Genomic DNA, 22156 nt, shown 5'->3' with positions numbered 1-22156 from the left:
CTAACTACGTGTTTTCTATGAGTTGTGATGAGTCAGCGCCATTTTTACTGTCATTGTTCTAGCTTTTTTACAGTACTTCCATACATAAATATTTGATTGAATCGCCAAGACCATTAAAGCATTTGTATCTTGTCGACAATGTTGACATCTGATAAAAGTTAATATATAAAGTTTTCAATCTCCTTCTCAACCGTTTACTTTTAACACATGCACATTACAATCTTCCATGCGCGAGACGTCTTTTCTCTCTCCGGTCTCGGTCAATACCCATGCGTGAATTTCCCACATGCTGAATGGGTTGCGTTCTCGACTCAAAACCACAAGGTTGTAAGTTCGAGACCAGCTTGTTCAGAAACATGTCGTGTGTCCCTTTACAAGACACTTAACCCCGCATTGCCCGAATGAATGAGAGCTAGCTACTGTGATTGTCACTGCAATCTCAGACACCATAGCGTATGAATGGGTAAGTGGACTTGTGGTATAGTCACTGACATAGCTAACAGCTAACACTGGTTAAAAACTATAAACACAAGTCTGCTTTTGTATTATTACATTTAATTAAGTTTTCAGTTTCCCTATATAATATTATAATACAACAACATATTAAATTATAATATATCTGATATTTTATATTTATCTATGGAAATAGACTGAAAACAGTTTAGCTAGCATTTTCTTCTGTTCGATCAAATAATTTGTAATGTTTTTTATGGACTGTTTTTTTAGTTAGTTCTGGCCAATTGTGTATTTGCCATTTGAATTTTTATGCTAAATTAAGCTAACGGTCTACTTGCCTGGCTGCATTTTCATATTCATAAAAATACAAAGTTTTAATCCAGAGCAGTAAACCTGTAAATAATAATAAATGAGGCTTTCATCTCCAGGTTTTTGAGTCTCAGGATTTGCAAGGTAGTATTTAGATAATTGAAGTCTAGGTGTGCCTTTAACTTGTAATATAGGTCTTTTGAAATGTTCACAGAGAAAACAGAGAATATAAGCCTAAAGATATAAGATATAAGTGTAACGAGATATGAGCATACAAATACCAAACAATATGCATAAAGATATATAAAGCATGCAACTCCTTAACCCAACTAAACCATGTTTTGAAACGATGCATCGTCAGCACCGTGATAAGCAGAGAGTCAATATTGCAAAGCTGATAAAAGTTTACAAGCGGTGCTGATGCCGCTTTATATGGCCACAGTGAGTGAAGTGCTCATATCAAATGGCAGTAATCTGGTCTGGAATTTATCTGTGAGAAGGCGTGATCTGACTGCAGGAGTCAGATGTGAAGGCCTGGATGTCTCTTTCTGTCTGAGGTTCAGACGTGCTTGGCACCGGCCGTGACATTAAATCACAGCCATTGCGTCCAGCTACTGAACGCAATGCCCAAAAAGGAGACGCTGGAAAGGCCTTCCCCTGACCCCTTTAATACCCTCCAACGCCCTCTTAATTACCCTTGTGGTTTCTCGGTGCTATAGCTTGTTGATCTTGGCTTACTCCACTTACTGAGAGTTACATTTGTGTTTCCTGAGATCAGTAAACAAGCTATAAATCATATTATTTATTATGTATGTGTTTGATATGGACCTGTGTCTGCAATAAAGTTTATTATATATTATTATAGAAGAGGGAGTCTCTGATCAAGCTATTCAATCAAATAGTCAATGAAACATTTTCCATCACCTCTAAAGAATGATCAAGAATATCCAAGTTTGACTAAAAGAGTGTTCAAAAGTGACAAATGACTTTGAGCCTGATAATTTTACTCCTCAGTGATTTATTGTATGTCACTGTTTTTTCTCAAGCTTGTGAGGTGGTGGATTAATAGTCCAAGACACTGCTGCTTTTCTTTATGAATTGTTTCCATCTGTGGATCAATGGAATCGTTTGGAACTATTGGCAGGAAGTGATTATGTGTTCTCGTACGAGACACAAACAAAACAGGAACCTGTTCATAGAAAAGGCTTTTCCATAGAGCTACTGGAGATACAATACAGTTGTTGTAAAAAGGTCAATTCAGAAAGACTTTGGTGAAGTCACAGACGAGACTAATAAACTGAAACAAGTAATCACTTGGGATCAAGCGATTAATGAACTAATGTTAGTTTTATGTCCGCTGATGTCAAAAGCTCCAGAATAAACTTGTTGGTCAAATCTGAATATGAGCACTTGAGCATACTTACAACAGCTAATACAGAAAGTCCTGGCTTGTTTTAGACTCTCAACAAGTGCAGTGACATTCCTACCTGAGATTTGTCTCCTCCCAGCACGTTCACCATGACCTCCATGACGGTCTCATGCATGCCCAGAACTCTCATCAGGTTGGGATGTTGGTAGAAAACCTTGTTGTTCATGATGTCACTTAAAACGAAAGAGAGCCATTGGAATATGGTTTAAATCAAACTTGCCTCGTCTAAAAATGACAGTGATCTTTTTTCTTCTTTTCTTACCCTAGTCCATCAATCATAAGTTTCTCCTCCTCTTTCCCCATGCGGACTGACAGCAGAGACCTGATCTGACCCAGAGACACCAGCAGGTTGATGGCGTCCTGCACAGAAGCGGCACTGATGGTGTAGGATTTCTTCATGGCCCGGAGCAGCTCCCCGATACCATCGTACTGCCTCCTGAGCAGGCTGAACATCACTCGGACCAGCTCGGGGTCCTGGATGTGGGACTCCTGCGCCCAGCTGGTGATGGTCTGGGAGATCAGCTCCTTCAGGTTGGCTGGAGAAACAGAGTTGAGTATTTCAAATCTGTCATTCGATAGCTGCTAAATGAATCTTCCTACAGGTTCAAATAAAGTAACCTGGACCTGAAGCGTATCCCGTGTCCATTAGTGACAACACATAAGTACTAATAAATGTGGAATAACTGAGATTTTGTACTTCTTCAGGGCAATCTTAAAAAGGCAACTTGATGCCTGTTTACCCATCCAGCTGTTACAGATGTTATCATTAGCAGAGTGTCCACCTCGTGAATGTACATGTGTCATATTCAGTCTTTGATATCTGTTTCAGGGCCGTTCAAAACGATGAGGGAAAAGTCTGGCTCTTTAGTTACACAATGTTCTATTATGTTCTACAGCTAGTCACTCATGGTACCAGTCTTTTATTTGGTGCAGAGGAGGTGGAGTACACCGGGAATTCAGACCTTTTATATGGCAAAAAAAAATAATAAATCTGCCTGTGGAGAGCAGTGAGAGTGAACCAAATAAGTGAAGTGAAATACTTTCTACAAAGCTCTGTAAAGGAAGCTGCTATTTCAGATCATCCTCTTTAGATTCTCAAGTACAAGAGATCCCTTTCATATTTCCATTTGATTTAAAACATTATTCAGAAAAACGTCCCTTATTACCACATGAACAGCTATGCTAGTTATAACTTAAAAACACTGAGATGGGAAGCTTTACAAAGAACAGTGAGAGCAGTTAAGCAGCATCATTAAACATCCTTCTGCGGCCTTTGTTTACACACTGAAACTCATTAGAGCTGTGTAGGTGTAAAACACAGCAGACTGTGGCTCCAGTCAGTAACTCTTAATGTCTCTGTATGCTCATTTTACCGGCCTCTGCAAAAGTAAGTCAGGTTAACAACAAGTGTCCCGTGCTGGAAAGCTTCCTAGCTTACACTCCTTTGTGCACGTCGTAGATAAGACAAGCCTAACAGGGTATTTTTCTCCAAAGAATGAATGAAGGAAGCACAGACACAAACATTGTATATATATATATATATTTTATATGAGTATATTTAAGAGTCAAGCATAGTGAAATGGAATTACTCTTTGCAACAATCAACTCTGTTCATCACTACACAAGTCTGTTTATACTTATTAGGATGCAAAGTTTACAAAAATATATATATATGAAAATAAATATGCTGAAGGTCCACCTCTGTGCTGCATCATGAATACCATGGTATGCCATCAATCAACTGATCATAATATTTCAGCTCATTCCAAAATAAGACTTTTTTTTTTTATTCTTCTATCTCATATTGGTGTTTAGCGTTAGCTTGAAAGGTTTCTGATTCAGATGCTGTCGTTTACAATAAACCTAAAAGGGCCAATTGAAACATAAGAGTCATCTTCAATCACACCATCACCTTTACGCTTCTTAATAATGTATGCTCGGTGTGGGAGGCTGGACTTGTTCATTAAAATTTAAAGTAATGGCTGTCCATTAGGCTTATGTTATTTCAACAGAACATGGCCGAGCTTTCAGATGAAGGGCAGCAGTAATGAATATTAAAACCACTGAGCCCAAGTGAAGCAAAGAACATGTCGGACCAACTGAGAAGATGCTTATGTTCTGTATCACTTATACAGGATAAATCTGGACTTATTTCAGGGGGCGTTAACACTAATGTGAATAACAAATGTGGTCCGAACAAATCAAAGGAAGATAGAAGAGTTCAGAGTGTGTCATGGCTGCCTGCTGTTTCTAACAAACCTTTACGTGTCAAACAGTTATGAAAGGGATCCACATACAAGAATATTAAAGTCGTGTGTTAATGTAGTCTTAAGTCCAAAGTAAACAGTCAAAGTTAGCTCCACTCCTTTAAAGTCTTCCTGAAACACCAGCTGATGAGAGTTTAAATAAATTGTGTTGAATATGACTTTTGAGTTTTGTGTTCGCCACCACCTGGACTGCTTGACATATTTTTATTTTGTTTTATTTGTTTAAACTTTGTTTATCCTCATCATTGTTATGCTTTACTTTGTTTCATTTTTCGTTGTTGTTCTGTTGTTTTATGGTGCACTTTTATTTGAAAGAACTTATGATAATTTATAATTTATACTTCATTGATCCAGCAAGGTGTCCACTTCCTGCCATTGAGGATGTCCAGAGGAAACGCTGTCTGCGGCGAGCTCACGGCATCCTTAAAGACTCCTCCCACCCTGCCCACAGACTGTTTACCCTCCTGCCCTCCGGTAGGCGCTTCAGAAGCCTCCGGACCAGAACCAGCAGACTGAGGAACAGCTTTTTCCCCAGAGTTGTCTCCCTACTGAACTCTACCCCCCGAACTCTGAACTCTGTCTCTCTCTCAAACTCCGCCCCCTCCTGACCCCCCCCCCCCCCCTTCATCCCCCCACCACTCCTGGTCACACACACATTATTGTATTATAGTATGTCCATATCACCACTGTAAGTTATTGATCTGTATAATATGTACATATTCTGTATATTATCTGTACACTAGTATATTCATTTTCTCTGCACCTTAACCTGTATATTTAATCCTCTGTATACACTTATATTTATAGCATTTATTTATATTTATAGCATCCCAATAATCCATCCAGCCATATATACCTAATAATTCACTTTTCTTTAACCACATCTGTAAATGTTATAATCACTGTACATATTTAGCACGAACTCTTGCACTTTCTGCTTATTTGCACTTCTGGTGAGATGCCAAACCTCATTTCGTTGCACTATACTTGTATATGTGTAATGACAATAAAGTTGAATCTCATCTCATCTCTCAAGGGGAAATTTGGTTCACACTGTGTTTAATGGACTTAAGCACACACGGAGGCTGAAATACACACTCATGCACAAACAGGATCTGCATTAATTGAGAGGTCTCAGGGTGCCCTCTAGAGCAATTTTTGGGTCCGGGGCCTTGCTCAAGAGCATATCAGCAGTGCTCAGGAAGTGGACTGGTACCTCTCAGGCTACCAGGCTAATTTTCGAGACTTGAACCGGTGACCCTCCGGTTCCCAACCCAGGTTGAGCTACAGACTGAGCTACTGCCGGCCCTGATATAGTGATTACAATTATGAGCTGAACACTCACATCAGTAGGCTTAGTTAAGTTAATGGGATGAATAGTTTGAGATAAGCAGCCACAGATGGAGGGAGCAGCCAAATTTCTTCCTTGAGGACTTGATATGTCGAGGGTCATCGATCTCTACATCTCTTGTTGTGAGACTGTTTCCTGTTTGTGGTTTGGAGGTACTTACTGGGAGCAGCCTGTTTCTGCTCTTCAGGCTCCTCCTCTGTCTTCTGAGGTGGACCTTTGATCTTGTAGAGTAAGGCAAGGAGACGGCCTTTTATGGAAGTGTCCTGCTCCGCCTCTTCTTCCTCAATAGGTATTCCTGCAATGGAAGACATTTACTTGTGAGGACCAAGTTTGTGGTACTGTACTTCCTCTATGTTAGAAGAGACTACTTTGGTACGATTCATCTCGATGGAGGTTCGCGGGTTCCAAGACTACAGTAAGTTATTACCACGGTGAGTTGGCATTTTATTATTTCTGGTAGCAGATAAGGTAAATCCGCTTCTGGACCAATGGCGCTCGTGCATGTAAGTGAGGGGCGTGGCTTTTGAGGGAGCACAGAAGGGAGGGGTACGAAGAAGAAGGAGCACGAAGGGAATGCTACTTTCAAAATCATGCTAGTTTTCGAAAATGACCTACCCTGTCTTTAAGAGCAAAAAACAACAAACCCAGAGGGAGTTTGACTTCAGTCATTTTTTTAAGGTGGTCTTCACTCCACTACTTACAAATACAGATGTAGTTGAGATTTGCTACCTTCATATTCAGCGTGTCAGAACCTGTATTTAAGAAACCTGAGTGAGCGTCTGGACTTTACCACAGTGAAGTCGCAGCTCCTCATGGAAGGCGTTGAGCTCTTCCTGGATCTCTTCTGGACAGGGGCAGTCCTCCCCGGCGCTGAAATTCAACAGGATGTTGATCTGCAATGAACAGACGTACAAGAAAGGTTAGAGAAGCAGTGGAGTGGGGAAGGGAATACAAAAATGTGTTGTCACGGAGCAGGAGGGAGGAAAGGAGGGAGGCAGAAATAAGCAACAAAAAAAAAAGAAGAAGAAGAAGCACACAAGCGTGACAGGGATGAATAAAAGAGAGGCACACAGGAGGACAGCACCATTGTTATTCTGAGTCACACTCAAGAGCAGAAAACACTCATGTAGCCTCCTGCAGTGAGTCTAAATGGGCTTTCTTATAGAATCTGTGTGATAGATTCACAACATTTTTCGGAAAATAGATTATTTAAGCGTTTTCAGTAATTCTTGATCACGTAACGGAGATGAATTATTCTCAATAGATACAAATCTGCTGTGTTTGCTTTTTGTCGCACGCTAACTGTAAAAAAAGCTAAATATAAAAAGAGATGCTTCCTTAGGCTGAGAATATGCAGAGTCCGGTTTAGGCCATTCTGTTCAGTCTATTTCAGGCAGGGCGTTTTAATAAACCATGGAAGTGACACACAGACATCTCGGAGAGTGTCGCCTGCAGCCAGCACCTGCTGCTGACCACCACACCACTTCTTTTTCAGGGACGAGAGTGTGCGCTGTGCTTATCTGCGAGGTTTTGCAGCTCAGGACGAGGAGTAATTAAAACCCTCAGGAAAGAGGAAGCTTCGCAGTCTTGCAGATCTAAACTTCCACCTCACTCTCTGAAGCGCTGCCGTATGAAAGCGACTGATCTGAAGACAAACAGAAAAGAGACGAGCAGGTCTGCGTGGCTATCGGGCACAACAATGTTTCATGTCTCTCTGGCTTTGAAACACCCTGAGAGCGAAGCAGATGTTAAAAAGAGGACTACTCATTAGGACCTGAGCCCCCGGCTCTTCAGTGAGCTGACGAAGTTATTACACACTGAGCTGAAAAAAAAACAAAAAAAAAACACTGAGTCACAAAGCAGCCAGATCACACGGTTTAAACAAAATATCTCAGCGGCTTCTATGGACGCTTCTTGTTATTTTCAAAACAGCAGAACAGAGGAATTTAAAAACAGTTTTTCCAACTAGTAGTAGAAGAATACGTTCTTTATGTTCACGCCATTCCTGAGTAGAGTAGACAATAACGTATGATTTGATAGAAGTATGTCCAAAACTTGCATCGCATCTTAATCCTGTAACCAATCAGCTTATCGGTATTTTCAGCTTCTCAATCAAGTAGTTTTTGTATCAAGAGAGGATAGTCAGCTCTTGCATGCTGTTTTCTTTTTTTTTTGCCTTGATTAGGCAAGTTTATGATAGAGCACGTTTCAATTCAAAGTGCTTTTCACAAGACGTCAAAAAGCATCATGACAGAGGAAAGAAAAGAATTTTAAAAATCACAGACACTGTTAAAACATAAAATATGTTTTTTATAAATAATATAATCTATATGATTATAAAATAATTCAAATACAATTAATTTAAGGAAAAATATTACAAGAATTTAAAGGTACAGAGGGATAGGATTGTAATAGAGTCAGACATCAGAGCGTGTGGGGACTGGCATACAGCAAAGGAACCACAAATCGAGGACTGTCGCCTCTGTACATGGGCTGTGTGAACCAATCACTAGGCCACTGGCGCCACTTGGTTGAGGTTTTCGGTTTATAGAGAACATTTAAATGTGATGTTAATGATGATCTGCGACGAGATGATGTTTGTGCTGGTCGTGTTCTGCCCGTTTATGTTCTTCGTAGAGTCTCGATCTCAGACTCGGGCGTGGCTGAAACTGCCATTTGTTTATTTGTGCCAAAAGTGAAGCTCACCACATGTTAAGTAACGTCGCCTTACAATAGCAGCTGTTAGAAAAGAAAAAAAACGGATGTTGACCCAGATAAACAATCAGGGCCAGTCTGCCCTCGGAGTGACCGTTGCCCTGACGGCCTGGCACAGCGAAACTCGAGTGTGAACTCTGAAAAGTAAAAAAAGCGCAATTGCTTCAACATCTGCTGTGAGACTGATTAAACCCACACGGAGGTATTTCAGTCTGACAGCTTCAGATGGCACAGACTGCAGTTCATCTACATCCTGTCTCATCCTGTATTTTAAAGGAGCATCCACACCCTGCTCTCACGTGGACTTGTTTGTAAAATCGGACAAGTTTGGAGCTTTAGTTGATTAACAACTTCTACTCAACCTTGGATGATTTCAAGTGGAAATTACACTTAAATGGACTGTCTATACTATACTATAAATTTAAAGTTTAACACACTATAGCACAAATCCCCCCTTTGGGAGTGCTCAACATGTTCTACTCTTAAATGTCAGCTGTTTGAGTGCACAGTCCTCAGTCTAACACATGGCTGCTCAAGATTCCCTTTGAGCAGAGCAGCTGAAATCAATTTGAGGAATAAAAAAGAAACTAAAAGCTCCTTCGAGAACAACAAAAAACCCCGCGCTCCAGTCTGTGCCTCTGTTCCAGTCAAGGTCATTCATTTTTTTGTTTCAACCCGAGGCTCCTTCTTGAGTTTTTGTTCCCATTTAACACCTCCAACACCTTTCAAACAGGATGTAAACAGTTTACCGCTGTGCTGTCTTTGGGTCGGCAGCCGTTTTTTTGGGGGGGTTTTTTACCTGCTCATGTGGCGGGGAGCGAAACTCTTTAGTCTTCTTGGCGGTGACGGCGGCGGACATGTTGAACGCCAGCATTAGCTCGTTGTAGCGGAACCTCTGGTTGAACTGCAGCTTGGACACGAAGCTGTCGGAGAAGGAGACGATGGCCTCGATGCGATGCTTCAGCTCGCAGTCGCAGAAGTAGTGCAGCAGCTCACACATCTGGGAAAAACAGAAACTAATTAGACGGCATTAAGACAGCAGAGACGTTTCTCTGTTTTTTTTTTTATCTTTGGTTAATTTTTCTACATCAAATGGCTGAACATCCTAACGTAGATTAATCTCCTGTGGCTGATATGAGATAAGAGCATTAGTATTCAGCAGCTGCCTTCCTTTGCACTCATGCTGATAAATGAGGAGTAAATGTACCAAATCTGAGGGAAGGTAAATACGATGGCTCAAATGTAAATGAAATTGAAACGTTGGCATATAAATTAATGAGGTATCTGAAGTTACCAGGCTTTAACGTTGTGTTTTTATTACCTGATGTTTGACGGACTCGGGCAGCGACTTCTCCAGAAGACCTTTCACTGGCTGTTTTCCCTCCTTCGTCTCCTCCTCTCCCGCCTCCACGGCCTTCTCCTCGTTCTTGCTCACCTCCTCTTTCTCTCCTGCTGCCTCGTCCCCTTTGCCCTCCTCGCCCTCCTTTGCCTCTCCGAACACGTTGGGGTCGATCAGGAGGAGGATGAGTCTCACCTCCTCGCTGGTGAGGACTCCCATGGTTAAAAGCGTTCCGATCAGCTTCAGGATGGGAACAAACTGGTACTCCACGCTCCCGCCCACGGGGTCCCGGATGTGGATGCCTCCGCCCTGCACGGCCTCGGTGAGCATGCTGATGGCTTTCTCCTTCAGGGTGCCCAGCGGGATCTGCGGACTGTAGAGGAACTGTTGGCGCTTCGTGCTGATGATGCCGACGGGGGAGAAGTTGACCCGAGGTGTGAGGGAGGGGCTGAGGCCCACGCCGGGGAGCGAGTGGCGCTTGGACTCGTCTGGGAAAAGCTTGATGGAGCGAGTCTCGTCCGTCACGGGGATGATGAACTCGTTGTTCATCATTAGACGGGCCTCCTTCGCCGTCTCAAGATGAATGCTGATGATAGAAAGAGGAATCAGTAAAATCCTCACATACATCTGGAGGCATTTGCCATTAAACTTTGAGTTCGGTCATCTCGGTTTCAATGGAACGTTCCTTAAATGGTCTAAATCTGCAAGTGGTGAGATTTATTGAGCCCAGCAGAGTAAAATTACCATAATATATCTGAGGAGGATGACAGTGTTGATGATCAATAAGAATGAGTCAGCAACTACGTGACGAGCCACCGAGAGGCCGAGCGAACATTCTCTCTTCCCCGCCAACATGGACGTTAACAACCTCCAAACTTTTAACCGCATTTTTCTTTGTCACACCTTACACGGCGTCAAAGTGCCAAAGAGAGATTTAATAACTCCGTCTGTGATGACCGTACGGAGATAATGACTTTGTTGAACTCTCTGTGCTCTCTTTTGCTTTTTCGAGACGCACACATTTTTTTTCAGTCTGTTTAAAACTCCTGATAGAAGCTTTAAGTCGATTCAATTGAGAGCTAATTTCTCAAACTGATGGAAAAAAAAAAAAATCATTTAATCCAGAACAATCTGTTTCAATCGATACCTGATTTGATTGTGTTCTATTCAAACCAGCTGCATCTACCGAACCTGATGAGGACATTGTAGAAGCCCTCTCTCAGCATCCCAGAGAGGTACTGGTTGTCGATAGTGTAGAGCAGCTGTGATTGGTCCATGTGGCTGCAGAGGGCGTGAGCCACGCGGGTGTTTCCGAGCGCACAGAGGGCACAGTACAGCTTCAGGGTGTGGTAGTGGAACTTTCTCAGGTCTTCATGCTCCGATAACTCCAGGATGTCCAGGCACCTTTAAAGAGAAGAGAGAAGCCGTCGAGACTCTTCTACTGACTGAGCGCTTCACTGCAGGTAGATATATTCACACTGCTCACACCTGTTCTCCTCAGGTATGTGGACAGCCATTATCTGCAGCGGCTCCAGACACTGGACCACCCAGCCGTGTCTCTCGCTGACCCGAGCCGTCTCCACGGTGAGGAAGGTGTTTGGCATCCGGCTCCACAGCACGGCCACGATGGTCTGCACGTCCAGTCGAGGAGGGCACTGCGGCACCGGGTTCCTGTGCTCGCTCTTGAATATGGCAGAGGAGAGCGGCATTGCATCCTGGTAGAAAAAGAGTAGGAAAGTAAGAGGGAAAATAATCTTGTGGTTGATGTGCAGAAATGTACTGTACACATGTATGAACAGTTGTGTTTGGACCTCTTCGGGCCTTTAACTCTCCACGCTCCTTGTTCGATGGTGACGTTGTTCCAGAAAACCCGACTTGGATTAAGGCCTGAGTGTAATGGTCAAACTTTTACACCACTTTGAAGCGGTGAGTTCGCCATCAGCTACGCTCAGATAAAATGGTTCCAATTCAGCAGAACTGTTTTTTTGATTCAATTCTGTTTTATAAGAACATGATGTAAACAGAGGTATTCAACATGAAGAAAAAACTGTATGTTAGAGGTAACTAAAGGCCCGGTAGTATAAAAACATGTATTCATGATTTAATTCCTACCTCTGCTACCTGAAGGTTGTACAGAGAATTATACGACATGACAGCAAAAACATTTTATAGTTGGAGAAAAGAAACAAAGCAAGTGTTATAAATCACCGGGTTGTTTTTAGTTACAAGCAGGAATATAATGGTTCAAAAGGTTCTTTTTGTTCTGGTCATACAAACGTCCACCATTACAAACATTATCATCTTCTGAAAGCATGTAGTGATGTTGGATAAGAAAAGGGACAAACCTTGATCTTGACTAGTTCAAACTGGAAGAGGTTTGCACTGGTGGGGCGGACGAACACGGCAGGGAACAGCTTGGTATTTGGCTCCACCTGAAAGTCAAACAAGCACTGTCATCATTGAGTTCAACTATAGGCTTTAAAAAGTGTACCAAACTGGAAAAAAAGTACTTTTTACTAAAATCTATGAAACTTAAGGTCGTTCTATTGTTGCTCCTCTCGTCTCTGTCCGAGCAGCAAATTCAACAAATGTCAGAGTCTTTTAGCTTCGAAGGCCGTGAAAGAGCTGGTGGTTTTTTATCTGAGTTCAAGGAGCGTCGGTCAGTCGGTGTGCTGATGAAAACCATCGGAGAGGGAAAAAAACAAAAGAAAAAGAGGGGAAAAACAACAGTAGCTGTAGAGCCCAGCAGGTTAAAAACCTCTTGAATCTTTCTGAAGTCTTGCTCTTAAACAGGCCAACTCCTGGCTTAACCAAGGGTTGGACAAATAGAGATAACACAGGAGACAATGAGAGGCGTTAAGTAAAGAACGTGACTGAAATAATGAAAGCTTCTCAAGGCGTCGTTTGGATTTCTAGTCAGGTATTTAATATGAAGCGTTTAAAGCCTGGGCTCAGCGAGTCGGGACAGAGCAGATGTCTGTCTTTGTAAAGGCTCTGGTTTTGAAAACAGACAAGAATGCAGCTGCATAATTTCCTCAGTGCATTTGTGCAGGTCTTATTTACTGCAGAGAAAAATGTGTTTGCATTACCTTGATGGGTAAATCAGATAGAAGATGTTCTTGAATGCCCGCCAGCAACACTAATATGTCTGAATGCTTTCATCACAAAGATTTATTTACAGCATAAACACTCAAAAGTTTTCAGTCTCTGAATGTAATAGTTATGGGGCTCAGTTTGGAGAAGCAGTGACTAAACTTTCAACAACTTTTCAGTGGATTTGTAAAGAAAATGTTAACTGCGTGAGAAGGCAATAATGACATCCAAATGCTGAAGTTTGCAAAACAAACCTGTCCTTGTGCGTTAGCCCGACTACTGTTCTACGGCTTTTTTTTTTTTTTTTACCTGATAGGTTGAAGGCAGCTCCTTGCCATTGGCGGTGAACGATACGAGCCCAGTGGCCAGGTCGATCAGGCAGCCGATCTCAAGGTCAGAGTTGGAGCGGCTCGAAGAAGACGGGCCGATGGCGTCTGCTCCACACACCATGTAGCAGTTACTCCTCTGGACACTGTAGGAAACAGAGCATAAAATGAGCTTTGTGTGCATGACTCAGTGAGAATATAAAGCAGAGCGACAAATCGGGGCTGGTGCAGAATATTTTGTTCTTTTTTGACCACTCCGTGTCAGACTTACAGTGTGACCTTTTTCTCAAAGAAGAAGTGGAAAATGTCAGAACTGCAAGAAAACACTGACATAATGTCTCTTAAAGAGGAGGTCAAAACGATGGAAAAACTTTACTGTGAAGTCATCAAACTTTTTTTTTCAAAACAGGACTTTTCAGGGTCATGATCTCCAAAAGCCACCAGCTACACCATGTGTAAATCAGAGGTGGCCATGTAGTCATCAACAGACTCCTCTCTCATTGCATCTCAAAGCAAACAGAAGTTCATTTTGGCCATGAACCTTAGTTTGTCTTCCTTAAATGCAGTTATGTGGCAGAACTGCTAATACAACTTCAGAATATCATCAAAAGAACCGAACAAGGGGGGCTATACAGCTTAGCGGTCATGTCACATATCCCATATATCGACTGCTCACTGTCTGAACTTTAACTTTATTTGTAAAGGGACCATGTACAATATTAAACATAAATGTTGCCATTTGATGTATTGCACCAGAGTTAGCTCAGAGCTAGTTTACATCTGTAACACCTCTCTTTGCTTTTGGATATTCTGTAAACTCCAGATGGTGAAACTGCGGGGATTTTTACCTCTCATGGACACGGCCCCTCTCGTCTCCCAGGGTGACGGTGACGGTTCTCGTCTTGCTGAGGCCGAAGTTCTTGCTGTGATAATGATAGTCGGGTGTGACCCAACCCACCCACACTGACGCGGGGTCCTGTCCAGCAAACACTCTCACTGAGTGGTAGTACTGCCAAGAAGAGAAATACAGAAAAAGGTCATTGTTTGTGAACAGAGAGAGCGGTCATCTACGATGTGAATATGAAAGGTCGAGTTACAGTTGTGATGCTTCCATAGTCAACACTTCCGTCTTCTTTCGGAGGATGGCTGCAGAGACAAAAACACGCTGAAGGTTAAAAGAGCCGCAAAGAAAAAAAGAATGTTTTCATGCCAGGCCGAGATCAGGCAAAGGTCACGGCTCACAAAATATTTTGTTGGGAGCTGGTTTTTGGTTTTTCTTTTTGGTTTATTTTTCTCAAGACTATCAAATAAAAAAAATAAAAAGTGAAGTGAAGGTCAGATTTGAACCCACAGCCGCTGCGATGAGGCCTACCAGCTTCGTACGTTGGGCACATGTCATAACCACCAGGCTAAGCAGCGCCCTGGAGACTATAATGTTAGCAAGCTGTTTTTGTTCTGACATCAACTCTGGTCATTTTCTGTGCATTGATAAAAAAATAAAACGTTTCAAAGATGGATAATACTCACTTCTGGACTTTTTTTAAATTTTTTTTTATGAATTTACTGTACACAGTCTTCATAAAACAGTGTACTTTTTAATGTTTATCAATATCATCAATATTTGAATGCCAAAGAAGGGAATTTGGTGACGACTATGTTGATGTATGGGATAAAAAAAAAAGGTGGTTGGTTGTTTCATGTCTGACCTCAGTTTCATGGATTCGTCCAGTAACTTGTCTGCAGAGTAGAACTCCACGGGCATGCTCAGGCGACAGTACACCATGTCGTTGTTGCTGTTCTGTGTGCCAAACGTCTTGTGTGTGACCTTGAGGCAGGGAGGGCTGTCCACCGTGCCGTCGATCCTCGTAACCTGACAGGGTAAGATGAGGGGATCAAAATACAAATGAGGAAAATCAATTTTCAGCATTATTGTGTCTATCAACCCCAGCAGCTCCGTCTCTAAGAGCTATTTTTGTACACATAGAGCAAGCTAGAAACTGACCCATCATTAGTTTAAGATCGAAGCAGGGTAGCAATCAAGATTTGAAAGAGTGTCGTCAGTCCTTCAGCTTGACATACGTTTGAATTATTATCTTCTTGTATTCAGATTGTTAAAGCTCCTGTGAGGAACTTTGAAATTGTCTTGAGTTTAGCACTGTTAAAATATTCTCCTACTGTCTTGCTTTAAGTCAAACCTACCACTCTTTGAATTTTTACTGTGTAAACATAAACAGAGGCTGTTTTCGGCACGTGCTTTAATTCCCTTTGTTCGACACCTACCCTGCAACAGTGTTTACTGTCAGGCATTACAAACGAATACCAAGACCTTACCAGTGTTATCACAGCTGCTTGTGTTCAGTTTCTAAGTCAAAATCAGGACTCAGAGCGAATTTCAGTCAGTTTGGTAAGCAGTGGAAAAACTGCCCATAAGGAGCTTTAATTATTCCTCGTCCCTCAGAGATGTGCTTCCTCTGGATGACTTTCTGATGGGGAAATACATATTTTATCTCATCTCAAGTTCTTGCTAAGCAGACTGAAAACCAAAATGTTGCCTCTCCTCAATAATACCTACAAAATAAGATGTTTTAAATCCTGACATAGCTGCCCAGTTGGAAGTTTCAAAAAAGGACTTTAACAGAAACAGTCTCTGTTTACATGTTTCAAAGCAAAGACTCACCATGAGTGATACTATGGCAGGATGAGGTTTTCCTGCAGTAAACACTACCACACTATGTACAGGACTGAAATGAAAGAAATGAGGTATCACTTTGTCCACAGGGGGCGCCGAAATCAACAAAACCAAAAGTTCTTACAGGAGCTTTAATCCTAAAAGATGTAAGACACAGCCAATAAAGGTTGCGTGTTTCCCATTTCATAAGTCACATTTGTCATTTAAAAGGCAAACAAAAGTAATTTAGAAACCCTGCTCCCACATGCGCCTAACACTCAAAAAAAGAAGTTAGCGGTATGAGACACAGTTATTACAGTAGAAAAGCTTCTTCACCTCGATATGCATGTGATCTTGAGGTACAATGACGAAAGTGGGAAGGCGCTTGCTGAACCACATGGTGATCTCTCGGTTCATGTTGACAGCAAAGGGCTCAAAGCCTTCCTGGAGGCCACACATGGTGTAGTACTTAAAGCTGCTGGCGTCCTTGCCCAAGTTCATGCGTCCGATCTGAGACATGCCCAGACTGCACACGGGGATGAATCCTGAAAGGAAGGTTAGGCGGGTTTAACTTGAGTAAATATTGATCTTTTCATCAAGTCATGTCATCCCTTGGTGTTAAGTGAAAGGTTCCTTCCTCGAGAGCAGTTGTAAAACTGTTCCAGGTGCTTTTCATGCCAACCACTAATAATGTGATCTGACATACAACATAGGTGTTTGATATTTCTACATAAAATCGACATATTAGATTGTAAACACTCTACACAGCAGAATCCATAGCACAGTGAAACAATTAATTTCATCCATTTAACTTTATTCCCCTGACTCTCTCTCCATCATGTTGTGAAGGACGCTTCATTTAAAGAGAAATGGGCCACTGCCACAAAGGGCATCATTAAAATGCAACATTGTTAGCATTCAGCACTCTTTTCTGTTCCCTCATGCGAACTGTTAAACAAACCCAGTCATACCTCTGGAGATTCTTTGCAGTGAAAACACACACTCAGAATAAATTAATGAAAAAAAAAGAAAGAAGAATTCAATTAGAAAGTTTGCTCCAGTATGCAGTCGAGCGCTCACCATCCTCTGTCTCAAAGTCAGCAAAGCAAAGCTCAGAGCCCTTGCTGGTGATCAGGAGCTCTCCGTTCAGAGTGAAAATCATGGATTTATCCTCCATGTTGATCATGCAGCCGACCACGTCGCCCAATTTCCAAGGGTGTCCAAAGTAGCGGCTTCCTGCGTGCATACGCCGACCCTTAAAAAGAAGGAAACGTTCAACGTTTTTGCATGGATTAAACTGTGACAACAGAGGGATCAAAAAGCTGTATAAAATAGTCTAAAACCAATTCATGTTAATATCTCAAATGTTCTGTTCAATAAGAAGACTCATTTTGTTCATTCTCCGATGTTTTTGATCACCAAATTAAAATATAATTGTGTCTTTTAAATCCCCTAATCTTTGTACAGCTGTAGTGTGGAATGAAAAAATATGGCTGCTGCTAAAGGAAGGCAGCAAATATGAAGTAAGAGAACTCCTTTACCAAGTATCCATCGAACACGAAGGCCTGGTCGTCTCCTCCCAGCTCCACATCGGGCCTGCAGCCTGGCCTGGCCCAGCCCACCCTCATGTCACCTCCTGTCAGAGCCTCAAACTCAAAGTACCACTTTCCTGTCTTCACTGCGTACGTCTGCTCCACACGGAAGAGGCGGGTGGTCTCGATGCTCTGATCGTCAAACGTATGGGCGGCTGGCGGTGAGGAAAGTGCATGAAAAATAGCATTAGTGGCTGTCTGCGGTCAGAGTTTTAGTGCTTGAGTTACACATGAAGTAGGATTTTTAGCCAGTTCTTCAAATCACAACTTCCTAAATGTCGACTGGTTTTCTTTGCAGGTAATGATAACTTCTTTTTAAACTTGTTAAATAAATGTTTGGAGGCTTCATTAACTGGCCTTTACATTTTAAACTTCGCAAAAACAAATCGAAGAAGGAGCCCTTCGTGTCAGCAGCTTGTTCTCACCCTCCTGGTCTGGAGGGTCAATGTCATATCCATATCCAACCACAGTCCTGATGGCCTCTCTCAAACTGTCTCTGTTTGACTTCTTAGTGCGCTCGTCCAGTAAAGCATACGGCACCAGGCGGGGATTACGTCTGCTCTTCAAATCCTGACAAAGACATGAAAAGTGACGAAATATCCAAATATATATGCAATGTACAGTAAATGTTTATAATAAAGATGCCATTACAGTGGTGTGTTTATGAATGGAGAGACTGATGGTTGATACCTGCTGGATGCCATAGGTCCATCCTTGTTTGATTCTGTCTTTGGCCCACACGTTGTGTGCGTTCTCGGCCAGTTTATCAACCAGAACCTCCTGACCAGCGTTCAGCTTCACTTCAGAGAGGTCCAGTGGCGCAGGCTTATAACTGTTAGACATCATGTAGCTGCAGAGGAAATGTACACAAGACAAATAAAGCCTTGTATGAACGTTATGACCCTAATGAAAAAACAAAAACATCATAACACGTCTCTTTTTTCCATCACTCGCTGCAGAACAAATGTACAACCCTGAGACTTTTCAGTTTGAACAAAAAAACAACAACAACAACAGATGGTGTAAATCAGTGTGTTTCTATTGGTGAAAGCCACAACAGGAAAATCAAAGTACCTGGACTTTTCAATTCTCTGTTTTTTAGACAGTCTGTAACAAGTTAGGTTTAAAAAGGCTTTATTGGATTAATCACATGGCAGCAAGGTTTTCAAAGGATCCTATTTATGAATGTAATCAATAAAAACATAAAGCGTCTCAAACCTTCAGCAACAATAAACACATCACCGTTCATAAATCTAAGTGTGGCTTACTTCATCTGTTTCCCTTCAGAATCAATCCAGATTTTACATGTGATCTACTGATTGATTTAATGACCTAATGTATCATCTCATAGCATTACACCTACAGCGTTTGTGTCTGCTTGATGAGAAAATCTAAAGATCATACTGACTCTTTGGGAAGTTTGATTTTCTTCAGATCGTCCTCGGCGTGAACGTTGACCTGAGCGACATGACATCCAAGAGCCAGCAGAGTCCTGAGGATCAGAGAGAAGTTTACTAACAGGAAAACATCAAAATCAATACTGAGGCACTGTGACTGTTTTCAAATGAATACTGTTTAAGCTCATAGCAGCACAACTTGATAAGAGGCTGCTGTGGTTTAAGCCCAGCTCTGCACACAATGATAAATCTGCTATCTGGTACACAACAGCAGGATACGACCATGTGTATACAGAGAAGTTATTGAGCTTCAACTATTGCGCCAGGCTCAATATTTTGATGGGGAGATGACTCAGTATTTGGCCCAAACAAGCTTTGGATCCAGGATTTCTTAAAAATCCATACTGTAATTCACTCAGGAGATTGGAGTCATTACAAGCAGTTCTTTAATCAGAGCTGTGAGCTGCTCCTGCACAGCATTCAGCAGTTCCATGAATAAGTAATTGGATTATTTAGCTAACTGTCCCGGCCTTACTTCAGTGTTTCACTCGACATCTGCAGGTTGTAATTCCTTTCCGTTTCAGGCAGCTTGGCGAAATCCACGAGGCACGGGTGCTGCCTCTTGTTGTCGTCACGAACCTGAGGAGAAAGGGTGCCTTCCATCACACATTACACGCCACAACAACAACAACAACAACAACAACAACAAACTGGCGTCACGTTCTCTTTGTTTCTTTTGGGTATGAGCCCGTCGATCCCTGATTGTGCAAACAGGGCTCTGCTTTCAAACAGTCATCAAAACTGGACTGCAGCCAAATCAAATCTGCAGGAGATGTTGACTGACGCATTTTTTTTTTTTGTTGTTTTCCACATGGAATAATTCAAGCCTCAGGTGTTGAGTTTTTAATGAAGCAGACTCAGCTCAGAGGAGAGGCTCAGATATCTGCCAAAGAGTCGGCAGCTGAGTGCCGCCTTCAGACTTTGAACGACACGTTGTCTGATCATTAACGTTTACGCAGGTTACATAAAAAAAACGAGGTACACCTGCACATTAAAAGGCCAGACACTCTGATAAGCAGCAAAGTCTTTCCAACTTAATTATCATCCCGCCTGCCAAAGATCTGAGAGGCTTCTGTCGATGTCACTTTGAGCTCTTTAAGGCTTGCGACAGCAAAATCCAACAGCAAGCAGCTGTTTGCACATAGATGTTGTCTTTAATAAGCTGTATGATCTGGGTGACTCCCCCCTGAGTGGAGCTTTATCCTGCTCATAATGAATCGAGACGGCATACTCCTGGAAGTTGCGACACTCATTAAGTCCTTTAAACGGTGTCTGTGCGCCGAGGTTTCAGCGGGGAGCGTTTTTTCTGTGATAAGCACGACCGAGTGTGTGATCGGACTTCTGAACAGACGTCTGGGCTGTGAACGGGGAGAGTGATTGACAGGGAAGCGATGGAGGAGAACCGGAGATAAACTGTGGAGATGTTATGAAGGTGAACTGGGCATCGGACTGAAAAACAAATTTATTTTCCGTGAACTCGAATGGAAGAACTTGCTAAGACGTACTTTTCGAAAAGTTAATTGGAGTCATTCCTTTTGTTATGGGAGCATGTTTCTGAGCATCTCGTGCTATAACCTTCTAATCTGTGCTGAACGGTATCTCCTATGGCAGGAAGACGTCTACCTCTGTGGAAGGAAACAATGACTGGAAGTGGATATCTTTGATCAAACTGAAACTGCTGCTGTCCCTGTTACCATTGTGATTGGCATTGATAGTTCTGTATTCAGTGTTGTTCTTGTTGTTGCTCTACTTGTTGGTTTGTCTCTATCCATCTCTCTGTCTGAATCGACCTTTCTCCTGCTTTACAAGCTCTACACATTGGCAGCACATGGCTCTCCGGCGTAAGTTGCTTTGGACGAAAGCCTCGTCTAAATGAATTCTCTGCTCAACACGGGTCTGGTTCTGCTCGAGGTTTCTGTCTTCTAACAGGAACTTTTTCTCTCGGCCCGTGTTGTCTGATGGTCTCTGTAAATATCATAACAAAGATTAATGCGGCCGCCTGTCTGATGTTTGTATTCTTCCTCGCCCTGAATCAGTATTCAAACAGACTCTTTGCTTTGAATTCTAAATATTCATCGTTGTTTACTCTTCATCAGTCAAAGATTAAAAACTCCCTCTGACACAAAGCGTCATTGAACCCTGTAGCCAGGAGAGCTAACGGAATTAAAAGCTAACCTGCTAACTCTAGAGTTAGTGTGCCATCAACATGGACGGCCTGAGTTGACGTCTGTGTGTGTCCAAACACCTCCACACATGTTTTTATGTTGTGTGTGTGTTGACTACAAAGATGGGAAGCAGCTCTACCTTGCCGTAGGTCCAGCCCAGCTCGATCTTGTTCATCCCCCACAGTTCGTGGATGTTTTCTGCCAGCTTGTCCCGGACGTTGTCCAGGTGAGGGGGAAGAACAATCTGTAGGGAGAGCAGGGAGCAGATGGTACAGTGAGATGATGAAAAAAAAAAAAAAGACGCCAAAGGAAGAGAAAATGAAAACGGTTTTCCTTTTCTTCTCCTGACTCTGCGTTTTGTAAGATTCTTGGAGATTGCAGAAACTTTCACATTATTTCAGCGAGGCAGGAAGTGGGGAACACAAAGTGAATCACTTTTAAATAGAACGACTCTTGTAAAATCCTGGAGGATTCAAAAACTTTACTTTTTCCTTTATTTCCCAAAAGTCTCTAAAACTAAAAAGAAAAATAACGCTACTTTGTAAAAATACAGCAATGTTGGCTGTAGTGGGTTTAAATGTCATGTATTGATCCATCTAAAACCTTGGAAAGCATAATCGAATTTTAACTCAGGATGCAGACTCAGGCTGAGTGCAATATTTGTATTTATTTTTTCTGTTTCTTAAAATGGAAAAATATGAAATCAATACTGTGCTTGACAACCAAGAACTAAACACAAAGAAACAGTGTTGAAGGAGGCAATCCAGCAGGAGTTGAACAAACTTATTAAACATGAAAACACAAAACAAAACAAACTAAAGTCATGAAATAATGAACAGAACAAAGAATGAGAGGAGAATGCAGCTTTTGTTCAGCGGGTGGACGCAGGGATGGGGGTGGGGGGGGGGGGGGGTGACATGTATAAATATGATTCCATTTAATGAATGTGTTGGTGTTATTTTGTGCTATAGGTCCTTCACATAATATGA

The 22156-nt window shown here is 42.1% G+C and overlaps 1 protein-coding gene across 3 annotated transcripts in view; it reads right to left on the bottom strand.

Annotated features, from left to right (window-relative positions):
• Positions 1-22156, bottom strand: part of ryr3 (ryanodine receptor 3) — a 115614-nt gene that overhangs the window by 47681 nt on the left and 45777 nt on the right. For all 3 annotated transcript variants that reach the window (XM_079361153.1, XM_079361154.1, XM_079361155.1), the window contains 21 exons: positions 21307-21411; positions 19478-19581; positions 18954-19037; positions 18236-18395; positions 17971-18115; positions 17495-17700; positions 17034-17208; positions 16290-16498; positions 14992-15155; positions 14383-14431; positions 14134-14294; positions 13269-13431; positions 12212-12298; positions 11355-11581; positions 11058-11270; positions 9849-10452; positions 9327-9527; positions 6603-6705; positions 5973-6107; positions 2457-2730; positions 2253-2367 (listed from right to left, as the gene is read on the bottom strand). In XM_079361153.1, the coding sequence (XP_079217279.1) occupies positions 2253-2367; positions 2457-2730; positions 5973-6107; positions 6603-6705; positions 9327-9527; positions 9849-10452; positions 11058-11270; positions 11355-11581; positions 12212-12298; positions 13269-13431; positions 14134-14294; positions 14383-14431; positions 14992-15155; positions 16290-16498; positions 17034-17208; positions 17495-17700; positions 17971-18115; positions 18236-18395; positions 18954-19037; positions 19478-19581; positions 21307-21411 (3684 nt within the window). The remainder of the gene's footprint in view (positions 1-2252; positions 2368-2456; positions 2731-5972; positions 6108-6602; positions 6706-9326; positions 9528-9848; positions 10453-11057; positions 11271-11354; positions 11582-12211; positions 12299-13268; positions 13432-14133; positions 14295-14382; positions 14432-14991; positions 15156-16289; positions 16499-17033; positions 17209-17494; positions 17701-17970; positions 18116-18235; positions 18396-18953; positions 19038-19477; positions 19582-21306; positions 21412-22156) is intronic.

Source organism: Symphodus melops (genome assembly GCF_947650265.1).
Source record: "Symphodus melops genome assembly, chromosome: 1".
NCBI lineage: Eukaryota > Metazoa > Chordata > Actinopteri > Labriformes > Labridae > Symphodus > Symphodus melops.
Note: the sequence above shows the minus strand (reverse complement) of the source record. Positions and strands in the feature narration are given on the sequence as shown.